This window comes from Vitis vinifera, chromosome 6 (assembly GCF_030704535.1).
Source record: "Vitis vinifera cultivar Pinot Noir 40024 chromosome 6, ASM3070453v1".
NCBI classification, from domain to species: domain Eukaryota; kingdom Viridiplantae; phylum Streptophyta; class Magnoliopsida; order Vitales; family Vitaceae; genus Vitis; species Vitis vinifera.
Window position 1 is genome coordinate 15,665,101 of NC_081810.1, and position 19,410 is coordinate 15,684,510.

The following is a 19,410-nucleotide window of genomic DNA, read 5'->3' on the forward strand; positions in this document are numbered from 1 at the left end:
TTTGTACTTGAGTTTTGTAATTCCAAAGATGAAATTCTTTAAAAGGGGAGAACATAACAACCCTATATTTGTGCCTTAATAAAATTATCTTATGAAAAATTCTTTTTTTTTCATTATTTTGATGACATGGTATATGTTGCCTGATTTTTCTAAGGGAATTAGAGATAGTTAGGTTGCTTTTTTAAAATATAAGAAAGTGAATGCTATTTGATGAACCAAAATAGGGAATTTGAGTGATTGAAATATCAAGAAACATATAGCAAAACTTGGAGATTTAGAAAGGGTAAATGAGGAATCTCACATGAATTCAAGTTAGATACTAGGTAGACTGCTTAATATGATGCAATAAAAATGTATCAAGAGAGGGTATACCTTCTTTTTATTGAGTATCAAGAGAGGGTATATCTGGTGTTTGGTGGATAATAGGAGGCATCTTGGTCTAAGGAAAATATATTAGAGTATCAATATAACAGATGGCTAACTGGAAGAAAAATCTCTGCTTTTTTATTGAGCTTTGAGTGTTTGGCTGAAAAGAAACTAGAGAGAAAGTGAAGGAAACTTTAGAACAGAAGTGGTCATGAAAAGGTAGAGAAAATCTCTACTCTGCAGTGTAGACTTTTATGTGAGCTTCTAACCCTTCAGTGCTGATGATCTTGGAAAATGGAGTATTTTGAGTTACATTTCAGTGTTGATAATGGAAATAGAGACTAGTTTTAGAATCTACTTAATAAGTCTTGTTTGCTGCTAGAATTTTGTGAGTATCACGTTGTTGAGTAGTCTTTGTTTTTATTGTGTTTTGAGCTCCCTCTTCATTTCAGGTTGTTTGAACACGTAGAAATTAGAGGAAAATGGAGTAAAATTTTTCAAAAGAGTGAGGGTATGAAGCTGGGTCTCCATCTTCAACCTAATGGTGGAAATACTACTATGGAAGCAACTCCATGAAAACCTTTGTACTAGTGTTAATTCAATTGATTTAAACTTTGAACTAATTTCGTTTTGATACTTAGATTTCTACATTTTACAATTTAGACTTTAGGATCTTGAAGAAATTTCACAATCTTGAAGTTTAATGAACACAGGAATTGATGAATGACAATGATGGATCATATCAATCTTAATGTGGGTTCATCTTGTATATGGTATCGGAGGAATCCTTGAATTGGGGTCTTTAATCTAGAAATTTTCTTATTAATCAAGCTAAACTTATTCTCCAAGTCAGGTTTGTTTTAAAATTTATTTGAGAAATTTTGGGTGTTTGAAAATAAGGAAAATAGTAGAAGACTTAAAATGGGTCAAGGAGACCTAATTTGTGGAATTCATTTAATTGAGGGTGTTTTGAGCATCAAATGATCAGGTTTTCAATCTTAAAATATTCTAGACTTGTTAAAGATTAAATTTGAAAGTTCCATTAATTTTAGTGTTAGTAAGAAATGATATAAAGTGGAAGGAAAATTCAAAACTATGGGAAAAACGAAGAAAAATGATTTTATACAAATCTCAATTAATTGAGACAGAGGACTCAATCAATAGAGCATCCCAAATGATCAGCACATAGGACTTGATTGACTGAACCCTGTAATTCAGAAATTTTGATTTTTATGGCTCTTTTGATATTTTCAAGTTTCTGTAAAATAAATCAAGGCTATATAGTTTTAGATTTTGGTTTCAAAAGAAAGAAACTCAATTAGGAATTTCCACTTGGAGTCATTTGAGTAGTTCTCAGGAGGATATTTTGGTATTTTCCCTAGAAAGAGTATTTTGGTCATTTTATAAGGTCAAGCCTAATTGCATATATTTCATCCTTGTGTTCAAGGGAGAATATTGGGCCTAACAAAGTTAATTGCTGAGTTTTGCTTATTTATCATGGGAGTAGCTCTATGATGTGCAAGCTTTTTCTAGGTTTTCCCTAAATGATATTAATTATTTATTTATTTATTTATTAGTTGATAGACAAATATCCATTATATTAATAGCACCTAAAAAAAGAATTTGCTAAAGTATATATGTGTATATAACGGATATACAAAAAGCAATGTTTTAAAAACCGGACCGGACCGGCCAGTCCGACCGGTCGAACCGTCGACCGGTGACCTTTCCGGTTCGATCCAGCCCAATGAACCGTTTTATGGTCAAACCGGTATTGAACTGGTCAAACCATCCGGTCTTTTACGAACCGACCAAGCTTTTTTTTTCTTATTCTACAAATATTTGTTACTATTAAGAGGCCCATTAACGATTGAGCCCATTCCAGGCCCAATACTTTTAAAACTTATTTAGTTCAAGCCACCAGGCCCAATCCAATAAAAATATAGCCTATATATCTTTCCCTTGGGCCCAGCCTCCAAGCCCAATTTGCTGGCTTGCTTAGTTTACAAAGTATGTTGCAAGGTATCTATTTATAGAGCACTTGAAGCACATGGAATTCATGTGCTTCCGATGTGGGACTGGGAATAATACTAACATGGCCTCTTTGAGGGCTGGACGCATGCGGGTTGGACTTTTGAACCATTGAGCATTGCAATGTTGTTAAAATATATATATATATATATATATATATAATAAGACTTAAGATTAATGTTTTTATTTCAAATTTTTATCATATAAAATCTGTAAAGAAATGTAAATATTTAAATTCCTGTTTATTTTTATAATAATAATTAAAAAAAATAATATAAACTAATTAATAGAATAAGTTTAAAACAATAAAATACAAAAAAAAAAAAGATAAAATTAAATATTATAAATTTTTTCATCTTAAATATATCTTCATTCTTAAATATTACATATTTCTATTTAATAAAATTTAAAATATTAAACTTTATCATTTAATTTAATATACCAAATATAAAAACCAAACATTATTAAAATTTATAAATTTATATATTTTTAATTTTTATAATTATTTTTAATTTTATATAATATATAAATTATATATTTATTACATCACCGGTTCAACCGGTTCGACCGCCGGTCCGACCAGTGAACCGTGAACCGGTAATTTTTCTGGTTCAATGACCGGTCCGGTTCTGAAAACATTGACAAAAAGCAACTCTCACATATTTCATAAAGCTCAACCAATCAATTAAGTCTAAACAAAGAACAATCTTCTATGTACACTTTAACCACTCCAAAAAATTATACATAAATGACTATTTACCTGCTTCATCTGCTTTTTTTGGTATTCTTATATAAATATATAAGAAACAACGGACGAGGAGTCCTCATAACCACAGAAAGCTAATAAAAAAAATATGGAAAAACTTCTCTCATATGGAGACTCAACCAAATGGCCTAGTCCAAAGAAGAATAGCTTCCCCTTAACCCCCATCAAAGCTCCTCTAATTGCTTTTTCCATATTCTCAAACACTCACCTATTTCTCTCATTCCATATGGCCCAAAATAAGCATAAATGAGCATCTCTCCAATCTTTCTTCCTCTTTCTCCCAACGAAGGATCCATGACAACACAAGAAGGCATTCTTTATTGAGGAGAGAACAACCTACTTTATTCCAAACAGAGCATATAACATCTCCCACAAGGTGACTATTTTTTTAGCAATGAAGGAGGATGTGATCAACCGTTTCTTCTTCTTTACACATATAACATTTATTTGGCATCTTCTATCCCCTTCTTTTGAGCTAGTCCAATGTCAATATCCTTCCCCATGCGGCTTGCCAAGCAAAAAACCTGACTTTTGATGGAACCAAAGGACATTAAACAATTATCGACAAGAAAGCCTCTGTATTTCCATTGAATAAAGAGTAGAGATATTTAACTGAAAAATAACAAGTTTTGTGTTCAGCCAAACCAGTTTATTCTCAATGCGCTTATCAATTGACTACCCCCATCTCCTCTAGCTCCTAATCATGAAGCTATCTTGAAACAAGAATTCCAACATCCCCCTGCCCTTTCTTGGTCTCACACCTCAGCCACTCATGCATCTCTGGCAATAGCTATAGAAAACATAGCAAAAAAACCTCCCCAAGGGAAATTCACCATACCAATTATCCTTCCAAATTTTATCTTCCACCCATTACCCCCTCTAAACTTGATCCTACTATGAAAGTCTCCCACCCACTTCTGATTGTCTTCCACACTCCTACTCCATGCCTTTCCCTCACTATTCTTAAGCACCATCTTCCCTCTTCCTTCCTATATTTTCCTATAATCACCTTCTTCTAAGAGGATTCCCTCTTAGTGGCAATTCCCCAACTTCATTTACCTAGAAAAACTTTACTAAGATTAGTCATAGTTCAAATGCCCAAACCCCAACTCCCTCTTGTCCATGCAAATTGTCGACCAATTTACTAGATGAAGTTTTTTCTCCATATCATCCACCCCCTAAAGGAAACCCCTTTGAAATCTTTTTTGCCTTTAAGCTAACTCAGTATTACAAATACTGGCATCAAATAAATTAGTAAGCTAGAGAGAGTACTTTTTCTTGATATATATGTTCAAAATTAAATTTTATTTCCAATACTCACATGAGATATATTTGCATGAGATATTTTTATTTAATGATGCTTTAGTCAAAAACATGTTAGAAATGTTGTTTTAGACATGTATGTATGTTTTTTTTAATTATTGGAAACGACACATAGATATATTGATAGAAAAAAGAAGTACAATAAGAAGGATGAGAAATCCTCCCGCCAAAGAAAACTAAATTACAGGAAAATACACAGAAAACAAACGAACTCTCTATAAAGGACCATTCCTTATGGAGTACACACCGCTAACCAATCAAGTTGTAACACATTAAGGGGAGTCCCCTTAAACGCCTTGGAACAGAAAGCCCAAAGAGAAGCAAGGAAAACAATAGAGCCCCAAAGAAACTCTGAATTCCTTGCTTTATCCTCGAAAATCCTCGCGTTTCTTTCCCACCACACAACCCGAATTAGAGCGATGCTCGCAGCTTGCCACAAAACTATCCCCCTCTTAGAAGTACCAAAACCATTAAATTTGATGGACATCATGTCAAAAATGCTCCTCGGGGGGACCTAATCCATCTTAGCTAACTAAAATAACCTATGCCACAACCCAATCGTCAAGGAACAATGAAGAAAAAGATGATCTACTGATTCCCCATGCTTCATGCACAGAATACAAATATTAGAACTAAAGGCTTTGTAGGGTCTTCTCACTTATAGCACGTCATTAGTATTCACCTTCTTGTGTGCCACTAACCAAACAAAGGACTTCACTTTGAAAGGAACTTGAGAATTCCAAACGAACTTAGAAGGGAAAACCTGAGAAGATCCAGAAAATTGAGATAATGCTAGAAAGAAGGATTTGACTAAAAAAAGCCCTGAAGAGGATAATGGCCAAAATCTGGTATCTGGGACCGAAGGAGATAGATGCAATTCATCAAGTGACCGCGTGACCGCATGAGGCCTTCTAAGTCCTCTATCTCAGAATCTGACAGGTTACGGCGGAAATTTAAATTCCAAGAGAAAGGACGAGTAGGACCGAGAATTGAAGAAATAGGAATGTTTTTATCCACGACTACTCTAAATAGTCTTAGATATTGGGTTCCCAAAGGTTGGTCCCCCCACCACAAATCTTCCCAGAACCAAATTCTTTCCCCATTTCCTACCACAAACCGAGTAAACAAGGAAAACTCCTGAAAGACTTGTGCAATAGCCTTCCAAGGGCAGCGATGTGACCATCTGACTAAAGTGTTAGCATCCCAACCATTGGAGTGTGAACCGTAAATGCTTAATATGACCTGATGCCATAGAGCTGAACCCTCTCTAGGATACCTCCATAGTCATTTCCCTAAAAGAGCGAGATTCCTCAAAGAAATATTCCCAAAACCCAAACCCCCTATTGCCTTCGGTTTACACACAACATCCCACCTCACTAAATGGTCTCTTTTGCCTTCCCCAATCCCTAACCATAAAAAATCCCTTTGCAACCTCTCGATTTTTGCAGCCACTGAAGCGGGTAACTTAAATAAAGAAAGGAAGTAATAGGGCATATGGGTAAGGCAAGATTGGCTAAGAGTTATCCTTCCCCCGAAAGATAAGTAGGCCTTTTGCCACCCATCTAATCTACTGGAGATTTTCTCAATCACTGGATCCCAAAAGCCACACGTCTTAGGGTTCCCACCCAAAGGAAGACCCGGATAGAGTATAGGCCAGCTGAAAGCCTTGCAATTAAGCATCTCAGCCAATCTTGAAAGATGAACATGATCAAGATTGATGTCATAAATACTACTCTTGTCAAGGTTGACCTTGAGCCCAGAAATGTGCTCAAACACTAACAAAAGACTCTTGAGAGTCTGCAGATCTTCTTCCCTAGTGTTAGAAAAGAAAATGGTATCATCAGCAAATTGCAAATGGGACACCCTAGTTCTGTTTCTACCCACCCTGAAACCCTCCAACATATTTCTTTCCTCTGCTCTCATAAGCATCCTACTCAGTACATCTACGACTAAAATAAACAAAAAATGGGATAAAGGGTCACCTTGTCTTAATCCTCTCGATGCCTTAACCCACCCTTTAGCACTAGCATTCACCAAGATTGCATAAGATACCGAGGATACACATCCACTCATCCATTTCCTCCATCTAGGATTGAACCCCTTCTTCTCTAACACATGATCCAAAAAATCCCACTTCACGTGATCGTAGGCCTTTTCAAAGTCTATTTTGAAGACGACACCTTCCTCCCCTGATCGTTTTCTCTCGTCCACTATCCCATTCGCTATAAGAACCGCATCCAAAATTTGTCTCCCTTGAACAAAAGCACCTTGAGTATAGTGGATGGTCTCATGTAGAACCCCTCTTAGACGCCCTGAGAGCACTTTGGCTATTATCTTGTAGAGACTAGTGATCAAACTAATGGGTCTAAATCTGATATTTTTTTTGTCAATCTCTTTTTGGGTAATAGAACAATGAAAGAGGCATTAGTGCTTTGATTGATAATTCCACTCCTATGAAATTCTGCGAACACTCTCACCAAATCCTCCTTAATCACATCTCAACAGTCTTGGAATACTGCAATAGTAAAGCCATCAGGCCCCGGAGCCTTGTCCCTATGCAACTGAAAAATGGCCTTAGAAATCTCTTCTTCAGTGAAAGGGGAATCCAACCTTAACGCACTCTCTTCCGAAATAGGGGACCAATCTAATCCTTCAACACTCCAAGACTCTCCTGTAGGGCTCGTGTAGAGCTTTTCAAAGTAAAGTAAGATCTCCTCTGTGATACTCTCGGCATTCTTCAACACTAAGCCCCTCTCATTCTCCAACTCCTTGATATATTTCCTATTTCGCTTGTCATTAGCCACTTTATGATAAAACTTAGAATTACAATCCCCTTCCTTAACCCATTTCACCCTAGCTTTTTGTCTCCAATGAATTTCCTCCCTCAAAATTAATTCCTCTAACTCCCCTTTTCTTGAGGCTCTTTGACTTAACAATTCAGAAGTGAGACCCCCTACCTGCTCAATGGCATCAAAGTTACCTAAATCATTGAGGATACTTTTCTTCTTTTCATTAAGCTCTCCAAAAGAAAACTTATTCCACTTCTTCAATTTGGCTTTAACATATTGTAGTCTCCTCATGAACTTGTGGCCTTCCCATCCGTTTCCTTGAAAACCACTCCACCAATTTCTAAAGTTCTCCTTGAAATTAAGATGTTGTAGCCACATATTCTCAAACCTAAAAGGTGTTGGGCCCCACATAAACGGGTTGGTATCCAAAACAATTGGCCAGTGATCCGAGGTCCTTCTAATTAGGGCTTCTTGAAGGCCTTGGGGAAAGAGCTGCCCCCATTCATTTGAGTAAAGAAAACGGTCCAATCTCTTACACACGGGAGACTCTTGCAAATTTGACCAAGTGAATGAAGCGTTTCGAAGAGGTGGATCAAGCAATTCACATTCTCTAATAAAACTATCAAAGTCCCTCATGCTTGAAGTTAGACTAGAGCCCCCCAATTTTTCTGAACTTCTCCTTATGACATTAAAATCGCCACCCACACACCATAACATAATGAAATGTATGTATGTTTTAAACATAATGAACTCTTGAATATGTTCATCTTAGAAATGAAACCTATAATTAGCATGTGATTTATGACATCTAACATTGAATTTGGAACCACAAATATTTTTTTTTTTTAGATAAGTGAGCGCAAATATATTAAGGGGCAGAAAGCCACAAAGCATACAAGAAGAATACATAGCATCCTAAGCAAAAACACATGAACAAATCACTCACCACCCCTTAAGGAACGGCAAGACATTCCTAAAAACCTAAAAGCGAAGAGGACTCCTCTCCCATATACACCCTAGCCCAACTCCACAAGTTACAAACAAAAGAATTTTTCAACTTCTGTATAGCTAGAGAGCCCCCCTGAAAGCTAATCTATTTATTTCCTTCCAAATCGTCCAAAAAATACACAACGGAATGGAAGTCCAAATCTTTTTCCTCTTTTTCCCCACAAAAGGACCCCTCCAACTAAGTAACATCTCTTTAACTGTCTTTGGGAACACCCAATTAGCCCCAAACAAGGCAAGGACAATCTCTCAGAGAACCCTTACAACTATACAGTGTAAAAGAATATGATTTACATTTTCCTCTTCACAACCACACAAAAAGCAACGATTTGGAAGATGTCAACCCCGTCTTTGAAGCCTATCCAAAGTTAGGACCTTCTCCCAAGTAACCTCCCAAGCAAAAAAAGCAACTTTGGTTGGGACCTTGTCCACCCAAATACTCTTTTTCGGGAAGGTGATGGCACTAGGGACTGTCAACAGCTTGCAAGCATCTCTAATCCGAAAAAGACTGTGTCCCCCTCCTTTCCATATCACTGAATCCTCTTCAGGAGAAATCCTCAAGTCCCTCAGCATATGAAACAACTCTCCTAAAGCGTCCAACTCCCAATCGTTAGAATCTCTAGAGAGTCTTATATTCCAACCTCCTTGGCCAAGGCTAGAATCCCACATCTCATTTACCGAGGCGTTCCTTTGGGCTGCCAAGGCAAACAACTGGGGGAAAGTTTGGGACAACGCCTCATTACCGCACCACTGATCAATCCAAAAATTAACCTTGGTCCCCTCTCCCACCTTGAACTCTATATTATCCCAACACCAATACGACTCCTTCAAGATTTCCTTCCAACCCCCACTCCAAACATTCCGCAAGCCTCATTAGTTCTCCAACCAAAACCCTCATAGCCATACTTCACCCCGATCACCTTCTTCCAAAGGATTTCCTTTTCAAAGGCAAATCTCCAAATCCATTTGCCCAACAAGGCCTTATTCAGGAGATCAATCTTCCAAATGCCTAGACCTCCTTTCTCCTTTTGGGTGCACACCACCTCCCAATTAATTAAATGGATTTTTCTTTCCAGGCTTCCCCTTCCCCAAAGAAAATCCCTTTGTAATTTTTCAACCCTTTCTGCAACTAGCTTGGGCATTCGAAAGAGAGACAATTGGTAAATAGGTATACTGGCCAAAGTGCTCTAAATGAGGGTAATTCTCCTGCCCTTTGACAAATATTGTCTTTTCCAAAGGGCTAGCCTTCTTCTCATTCTTACTTCCACCCCATCCCACATAGTCGTGGCCTTGTGATTGGCTCCAAGGGGCAGCCCCAAATAAACAGTAGGAAGGGCCCCCACTCTACACCCTATCTCCACAGCCAATTCGTTGATGTCTTCAACCTCCCTAACCGGAATTACTTCACTCTTGGCTAGGTTTATTTTAAGACCAGAGGCTGCCTCAAACCACACCAAAATCCAACTTAGATAGGTAAGGTGATCTTGCCTTGCTTCACAAAAGATAATAGTGTCATCAGCAAATAGTAAATGGGACACATTCACTTGTAGGACAATTTTAGAATGTTGAGTACTTGTAGGAAATTTTGTCATGCACACCTAAAGGCAGTGTAGCATGGTTATTTCTGGAATAGCAGTCAAGGTTGGACCTGATGTCAATTATGTTTTCTAGAAGCACTAATGTCAAACATCGATTTCTTATAAACTATGTTGATGTAGAGGATTACAACAATGTATAGGCATGATGATTTGATGAAATATGACTCAAAATACGTAAACCAATTAGTCCATATTGCATATTATAAGAGATCACATGAAAATTTGAGTACTATCACCCTATTAGATATTTCATATGGTTTTGGAAATGGTTTTATTACCCTAAGAACCCTAATACTTGCACATCATACTTTTACTCAATGGACTTATGTTCACTCCATCATACCTTTTCTTTTTCCCTCTTTTTTTTTTTTCGATAAGGGGTCTAAATCTAAAGCTAGAGAGGATCAGTTCGAATAGAATCCAGTGAAGCAAGACAAATAATCATGGTTGCCTTATCTTGTTATGTGTAACAAAGCACTTCCAACCATATAGATATTGTCTACTCTAGGGCAAGGGCCTTCATAACTTTAAAACGTATCTACAAAGTTAAAAGGATTTCATACATATATAGTAACATTATATATCTATAGGCTCCTATTAACCATGTAGACACGTTCTAAAGCTGTGAAAACCCTTTGAGCCTAGCAAACAATTTCCATAAGGTTGGGAGTAGACTATTACAAATGGTATCAAAGTTGATCATCAACCTCAGTGTGGGAGTTTGTTTAGCCTATAAAGGGTGTTTGTCTGTTTAGCCCCGCAATCCTATGACACACGACAAGGATGTCCTATCTACATGGGGGGATGATTGTAAGAGAAAATAAGTTTCTAGCATTATATATGTATAAGTTTCTCTTAACCATGTAGACACATTTTAAAACCTTGAGAGCCCCTAGGCTTAGAAAGGACAGTATCTGTACAATTGGGAGCGAGTTGTTACATTATGTCTATATGAGGACATGTAGCCCTCTTATTTTTTCCATACTACAATATTTGTATGTGAGGCCATATAGCCTTTTAGGGGATTATTACAATTGAATATTGTTCTGCTTGTTTATGATGCATTTCTTCAACTTTAAGGTAGTTTCTTTCCCTTATGCTTGATATAATTTTCAACTTCTTTTACTTGAACAACACCAAAGTCACTATAGGATCAAGGCATTAATTAATTATCATCCTAAAAAATATAGCATATCACCATCAAGAAAAATGCTCCAAGATAAAAAACTTAGTCCCAACTATAAATGAGGAAATTTGTTTGCAAAAACTATGTATCATAATGAATCTTAGGAGTTGGCATTTGTGCAAAGCACTTGTTTGAATTCCAAAAAGTTTTCCCATATTAACACTGAACCTATGTTGCGAAAATCAATATGACATCCTGGATGCAGATAAGGTTGCTTTTATTAAACTGACAATTAAGTTCAACATCATTGCAGTATAACTTGCAGGCATAACAAACCATACCACTGGACGAATATCAACCCCTTTGCAGGTTTGTGTCAATATCCTCACTCGCTTCGAATCACCTAAAGGATCTTTTATTAGTTCACTGTCCTCAACTTGGACAACGGCATCAGCACCATCAGGTATAGGACCTGAAAAGAAAAAAGGGACCAAAAAGAAATCGAAGGGAATCAATGTGCAGAATGGAATTAGGATGGTTTGTCTGGGTTAAAAAAATAAACCAGAGGTATAATTTTTCAGAAAACCCCAACATTTATTTTGCACAAGATGATCAAATTAACAGATTTATGAACTTTGAAGTGTTTGGGAATGCATGAAAACCCTCAAACCTAGTAAAACAAAGTCATTAATTTTTTGTAGTAATTCTATCCTCTAAGACTGCATAACTTATCATCCCCCAAAATTTGCAGCACAGTGTCCTATTTTGAGAAGCTACAAGAAATAGACATTTCATTGAATTTTGGAAAGGAATTATAGAACAAAGGAATTTCAGCACAACACGGCAAGATGTGAGCCTGTGCACATCATAAAAGCAAGCAAGTACCTAAGTTCTTGGTGAGTCAATCTGCTAACCTCATTGGTGTACCTCAACATCCAATCCATCTATTTTAATAGATCTAGAATCTTCCAAGCCCACATATCCCATCTCCATGTTCCCTTTTTCCCTTGAGCAACCCACTTAATAACAGTTGAATCCTTTTCCTCTCAGAAGTTAGTAATCCCCACAAATTTTAGCCTCAGGAAAGCCTTCTATCAAAGCCTGGGATTTAGGCCTCTATAGTCAAACCTGCCTTAGACAAAGCCCTAATGACAATACCATGATGGTCACAAAGCACCCCACCAATCCCCACCTGGCCCTAATTTTCATGGAATGTCCATCAAAAAACTTGAGGTCCCAATGGTGAAAGTTCTCAAATTTGATTAACCAAAATCCAAGTCCTACAAGTGATACCACTACATGCCTCTCTCTAATCCAACAAAATCATGCCAAGAGGAAAATCTTTGTGGAAACTAACCCCCACAAGGAAGACATTGAACATAATTCCACAAGGATTTAATTTGACCTCCTTTTATCCCAGAAAATCTCATCATCATCATCTCCATCTAAACCAACATAGAACAACAGGCACCATGCCAAAGCACGACACCTTTGGGACTCACCCCAAAACATCTTAAAGCAATGAATATCAACTCTGTACCATCCTTAGGGGAAAGGTTAAAAATATTGCAATATTTATATCATCAAAATATTGTGATATTTCAGCGATATATCGTCGAAATACCATCTATTGAAGGGTATCGACAAGATAATACCCTTCAAAATATCGACCATCCTATATTTCCTTGTATTCATGTTTCTATCACTGATATTTTGGTGATATATAGATATTTTGCCAATTTTTCGGTGATTTTAATGTATGTCATCAATTTTGTGAATTTCAAAATTTTGAATTGGCTTCCAAAACTCAACCAAACAATTCTGGCCCTCTGAAGCCCAGCCCAGCTTCCCCTAACTTATAGCAACACTTTGGTATATTAGTTGACCGATGTGGGATTGCATTTCAAGGATGCAATGAAAAAAACTCGGTGGTGTAGAGACGTGGGATTGAACCTATGACCTCAGGTTCAAAATGGGCTGACCATGCCACTAGGCCAATGTTGCTATTTATAACATATTTGACACACATTTATATATATTAAACTCATAAACAAACATTCTGTATAAGATTCATAAGGTAAATGTCACTTATGTATTTATATGATAAATATTATCCATATATATAAATACATATTATCAATTATATATACACAAATTAATATACATTTTTATATATATTATAAATTAATTAAAATATTGATTATAGTAAGTAAATTAATTTTAGTTATTACGTATTTTGTATAATAATTAAATATAAAATAAATAAAATTATCAACATTTTAAAGTTAAAAATACTAAATACATATATCATTATTTTTTTTATGTTTTTTAATATATCCAAATTTGATAAATCTCTATAAAATATATTTTTAAATTTTGAATATTATTATTGGATATGATAAATTATATCATACATATATAAATTTCTTTAAAAAAACACCTAAAAATGTCCATTATTACCTCTTATATCATTTTTTTAGAATTTTTCTAAACATTTTTATGAGTTTTGATCAATATCCGTAAAATCGAGTTACCAATATATCCGTAAAAACCGACATTTTTATCCTTGCTTAGAGGGGAACCTAAGATAAGACCACATCCCAAATCATGACATTAGACTCAATCATCACACTTTAAGCACATCCATACATCTTCCAAAGGAAACCAATTTTCAGCCAACTTGGACTTAGCCAAGTCCAGTACATATTAGGACCCTAACTTGCAGTATTTAGAAAACAAAACCAAGTCTTGGACAAACTTTCAAAATTCCAATGGAATTAACTATTTCCATCTTAAATATCTATCTCTCCAATGCAATAGATGTCACTCAATTCAGATAGAAATATATCCAAATCAAAATATTTTCTGGTTATTTAATTAGAGAGTTAAGATCGTTAATAATTCACAGAAAAGGCATTTTTCATTTCAAAATAAAGAAAACCTAAATCATTGCACATATAAAAATTGCTCTCTTCACTCAGCTGGATTTAGATTGTGTGATCTTTTTGGAAAATACAAATTGTTAAATTTTGTGATTTCTCAATTTTAGTCAATCAAAATTTATTCTCAATAATAGATCTGAAAAATCATTGAAGGAGCATGTTAACAAGTATTTTTTACAAATGTTTTAGTTTATTTATTGAACTTGCTAATGAGTAGTCAAAAGCTTTCTTGTCGAGGCAATCCTACAAACTCATGACCTAATTGGGTACTAATCAGATGATCCTAGGCTAACTTTCTAAGCAGTAGATTGCTAGTAGAGGCAACCAGAGCAGAGTATTCTCCCACCTCTACCCACAATTCCCCAGCCTCAACACCCCTTCCTCATCCAAAAGGGAAGAAAATCACACCCATCCGATTCATTAATCTCTAAAACCCATGATTGCATGTTCCATGAGTAGCTTTATGATTTATCCAAGCCTTTCAACCATCCTACCTCTGATTTCTCCTCAACAAAGCCTTAATCCCAGATATATGGGGCAAGTCACCATCTCAGAGTTATTCTTTTCTGTCCATGCCCCAACCCAGAATTTCAATACATGAAAATTCCCACCCACTTCAAAAGAAAAATTCATTCTAAATAATTTCAAAGAGACAACCAGAGTGGTGCCTCTAAGAGCAGAGCAGATATGCTAGCTCTAAGAATGCTAGAAAACACATATGACACGTTCACTGGGATTATCATATTTTGTTCAGGAGCAAGGGTTTGAGAATTGAGATACATGGGGTGGGCTGGATCAGGACCTATATTTTTTCAGTAGGAATATATGAGAGATCTTGGCTAGAGAGATCCCTATATCTGTTCCTTTACATCATTATGAAGGAGAATGGAGGTTTTCAGCAGGTTGCTTGCTCATCCCAGGTACAGTTATTTTACTGAGGGCTCTGAGGTGGGCTTGAGGGAAGAAGACAGGGAAGAACATACCATATCTGCTGTGTGAAGATGATAGCATTTGGGTCCAATTTCACCCAAATGCTGAGCTCTGGTGTCACATTCCTATCATCCCACAATGTCCATAAGTGCAATTGGGTAAATTGTCAGAAACCCTTTTATGCCCAGAGCATCTGCAAGAGAAAATCAGCCCTCAATTGCTCTTTCTTACAAAACACAACCTTGGATCAAGCACAGATAGGGTCTTCTTTATTATTATACAATATGAAGAGTAGAAACAACTTTACTCAACAGTCAATCCTTCCACCCTGTCTCCTGTTTGCCTGTTTATATGAGACACTGTTCTCTTCTGGTTTCTAATTACACATAAGGTTCCAAGCCAAAAACTTAAATTTACCCATATACTACAGTTCAGACATTCCTGAATCATGAGTAATCACAAATAGGTATGCCAGACAATGGGACTTGCACATTGTCCAGAACATAAACCACAAATAATAATGACCATACAGACAAATGTATATAGATTCAGGATTATCGGACTCACCGCCAGTTGTTACGTATGCAACAGTTCCAGGAGTCACAATCACACCAACTCCATCATTTCCAGCTCTTGATTCAGTAATTATGGGATATTCACCAGGCCCATCTGAAGCAACTACAGCATAACCATCCTACACAACCCAGTTTAAACTGTGAGTATCACTAGCCAAGGAAGCAAGTTAAGAAATGGACAGGTGCATCCAAAACTTCTAGTGATCCAACACATACATAAAATTGAGATAAATTTGACATACATTGCCTGGTCAACATAAATTTGAGGTGAAAACAGGTGTTGTAAATAAGTGTAGGCAAGGGTGAAGGATGGTTGTATCTTTATCTTTAATGCAGAAAAAATCAGTAAGAAAGCACTGGAAGAACTTATGAAAAAGAATCAGCTACCGATGAGTGCCTCACAAAAACTTCAAAGATAATATAACAATTTGCATTCTGCTATAGATTGAGCATCATCAAGCCCCCACAACCAAGTGTTTTAGTTTACTCCCCCCTTCAAAATTGTTTGATGAATTTTGGCGAAGTTGTGCAGCAATAGGTTCCTTATGCCTAAGATGAAGTGAGGATTGGCACACTTCGCACAGATGGCCTACCATGCATCAAACTGGCAAACCAAGCATAGAGTACTTCACCCACTTATTCTGCTCACAGAAGCAGCTTTGCTCAAAAGGGAATAAAGCCACTCTGAGCAAGAGATCAACTTCACCCAAGCATCCATCTACTTTGCTCAGTTTAGTTATTGAGCTAAGCATGCAAAACAACATAGCCAGGCAAACCTAGGGCAATTTCACCTGCCTTATGTCCATCCAAGTGAACTGAACCGTCACAAAGGAGGGGAGAAGTTCACCCACTTCCATCAATGTTTTCCTAACCAGTGCGCCCAAGATGAATTGAGCAAAGCCAAAGCCAGACCTATGTTGTCACTGCAAAGTCCCATCTTCTGCGACTAGTAAAAGCTGCCATCAGCTGCACCAATCAGACCCAATGTTGCAAATAAGGAGACATTTTGACTAACCTAAGATGAAATATCCCATCTAAGTCTCACCTACTGCCAAAAGAGGTTGATGCTCCTTCCCTGTATAAAGGGATGGAAGCTATTGTACAGAACATAGAAGTAGTAGCTTATTGAGCATAACTTAGATTAGGTTGTAAAAATAGTTTCAGTGCAATGTAATTTCTGTTTTATTTTCAGTTTAGTTCTCTTCCATTTTTCTATCAGCATGTCTTGCAGTGGCATTACAGACAACATGAGTGGCTAAAGTATTCAAGTCGACTTTTGATAGGTAAAAAGCAAAATATATAATAAAAGTGCTTGTAAAAGGTGCACCAAATACACAAGGAGTATATAATTGCACTAAAAGGCAAGCAAAGGGAAAAGAAAAACAAATCACAGCCCAATACAAAATCTACGCCCTAAAGTTCAAGAAAAACAGAGGGCACCCATACAACTAACTGTCAGACAAATCAAGTCTGCTATCTGAACAGAGCCTTCATGCCACCCTGAACAGGTTAAACTATTCAAGTCAATGTGGAGAAGCCACATGTCTCTCTGTTCAAAATGAGTGAAAACTAGAGAAACCATGCCTAGATAGAGTCGCCTTGGGATAAGGCACAAAGCATAGAGGCGGTCACCTTTGACCATGGGTTAAGATTAAATATACTTATATTGTAATTTAATTCAATCTAACATTAGATTAAACAAAGTATAAGATGAAATATTATATCATCAATCATAGTGATAATGAGATGACGCTATTAATCTAGTCTTGATGGAAGAAATGACAATTTTAATTTCAATGATGACTATTATGATGATGCCCAAAGCTTATCTAGGATGTAATTCTCTTATTTTTGCTTTTTATTCTGATTTTTAGAATTCCAAAAAATTAGAATATACATTTGAATAGGATGAATTTTTCTAAACAATATGATATTTCTTATGATATGGGGTATAATATTTAATACTTTGAATAATTATTACTATTTTATTAATTTTATAAGACACCTTGAGGGATGAAATATTAATAGTGTTGCTTGTTAGATGACACTTACATTGGTTAAGTATCGAATAGGTAAGTATGAGTATATTTTTATTTTCTTACTATAGTTGGGCTATTGCTTTGTTTTTCACCTTTCACCTTAGGCTAAAAGGATTCCTATCACCTTGACATTGTCTTTTGCTATTGACAACACTGGCTTGGATGTACAATCCCAATGCAGATCACAATTTCAATAAATGGATACCAATTCAGAGGGTCATTGGATGCTTGAATTGCTCAATCTTTTGGTGGTAAATTCATTTCATAAGTCATCCCTTTTCAAGTATTCCATTACATATTCTAATGCCACCTTATCATGAGAGGATGGTTTGATTTTCCTTCACAAATAACTCAACTAAAGCAAAAATAAATAAATAATAAAAAGGAACAAAATCACGTTGAAAACTAGAACAATGATATTGAAATTATTTGACTACATCCAAGTACTAATAAACTTCTTGGAACCAAAAAAGACAAAAAGGGAAAGAAAAAGAAAAAGTAGAAATCACAACTCTCTTTTGGATCATGGAAACTTTGAAGAAAAACATAACGAAAAAAAAAGATGGAAAAAAAACAAGGAAAAAAAAGATGAAGCAAAATAAACAAAAATTTATTTAAAAAGGGAAAACAAAAGGTTCAAGCTCAATAAATTGTTTCTCCCATGCTTCACAAAGCTCATTCCTCCTTTAAAATATACAGATTTAAAAAATTAAAAAATTAAAAAATAAAAAAGTCATTTTATTTTATTTTTCTCGGTATTTTCCATCATAAACCAAACTAAAGGATTTTGGATTTTTTTTTTCTTTCTAAAGAGAGGGAACCTAGAAGAATTAGCAAATCAAAAGAATAGGAAATAAAAAATCCACATAAAATTATTAAAAAAAAGAAAAAAAAAAGTGGCTGCAGCTAAAAAAGAAACGAAAAATAAAAGAAACCATCTTTAGATTCTTTAAGGCTGCATCATTCAGATCATCCATAATTAAACCTCCTAAGGTTGCCAGGAAGCTCCAGCTCTTGACGGTATGATTTCACTAGCACTTGAATTCAATTTTTCATATTCCACAAAATCAAAACATTTCAAACGAACTCGAATTCGGGGCCACCCAATTCAAACCAGGATTCAAATCTCTAAAATTGCATTTCCAACCCTTCAACTCGGGCAGATACCATAACAAACAACAGCCTAAAATTTCCAGTTACTTCACTACACTCACCTCAATCAGTCACAGAAAAGAAAAACATAAGACAAAATTTCCCGAAAAAATAATCAAATTTGATAACTATGAAGTAAAATCCGAATTGATGATAGAAAAGAAGAAAACGACCTTCACAGAAGCGGGAAAAGGCGGTAAAGGGTCAGGAGCATGAATGTCTTGCGCCAATACTTTGCCAAGGGCTTCATGAATTGGAACTATTACTGGTGAAAGCTGCTGAGACACAGTTTTCACTATTTGGAGAGCATCTTCCACTGATATCATCGCCCCCTTTTCACACATCTCGAATCTTCTTCGCAATTGCAGAGAAACTGTGAGTGAATTTTGGGTGAGAAACGACTTAGAATGGGAAGGATTTTGGTGTTTGAAGCATTAGGGCTTAGATTCTGAAATTGATTTTCTTGGAAAAACACACTAAAATATGGGAAAAATGGATTTGTCCCATCTGTAGAAAACATGAGGTATATACCCTTACGCCTGATTTTTTTCAATTTTTTATTTATGGAAACTGAAATAAAAAAGGAATGGACGTCGAGGAGAAAGAGATTATTTTGTGTAAATAAATTGAAGTTTTTCATAAAAGAAATTTGAAAAGAAAATTAGTAAAATGTCATGTATTCTGCAATTTTTCTCAAAAAGACTATAACGACTAACTCACAATTATATAGATATTGTTTTTACAATTTTAAAGCGCATCTTTATGATT

The 19,410-nt window shown here is 35.9% G+C and overlaps 1 protein-coding gene across 4 annotated transcripts in view; it reads right to left on the reverse strand.

Moving 5' to 3' along the window:
- Window positions 1–19,185, reverse strand: part of LOC100247905 (molybdopterin biosynthesis protein CNX1) — a 35,166-nt gene extending 15,981 nt beyond the window's left edge. For 2 of the 4 annotated variants that reach the window (XM_010653316.3, XM_002276500.5), the window contains exons 1-3: window positions 18,816–19,178; window positions 15,444–15,570; window positions 11,346–11,476 (exon numbers count right to left, since the gene is read on the reverse strand). In XM_010653316.3, coding sequence (XP_010651618.1) covers window positions 11,346–11,476; window positions 15,444–15,570; window positions 18,816–18,986 — 429 coding nt within the window. In that variant the 5' untranslated portion in view covers window positions 18,987–19,178. Of the gene's footprint in view, window positions 1–11,345; window positions 11,477–14,929; window positions 15,070–15,443; window positions 15,571–18,815 lie in introns of those variants that run through there. The other 2 variants (XM_010653317.3, XM_019220695.2) reach the window with 2 other exon arrangements.
- Between the last annotated feature and the right edge of the window lie 225 nt (window positions 19,186–19,410).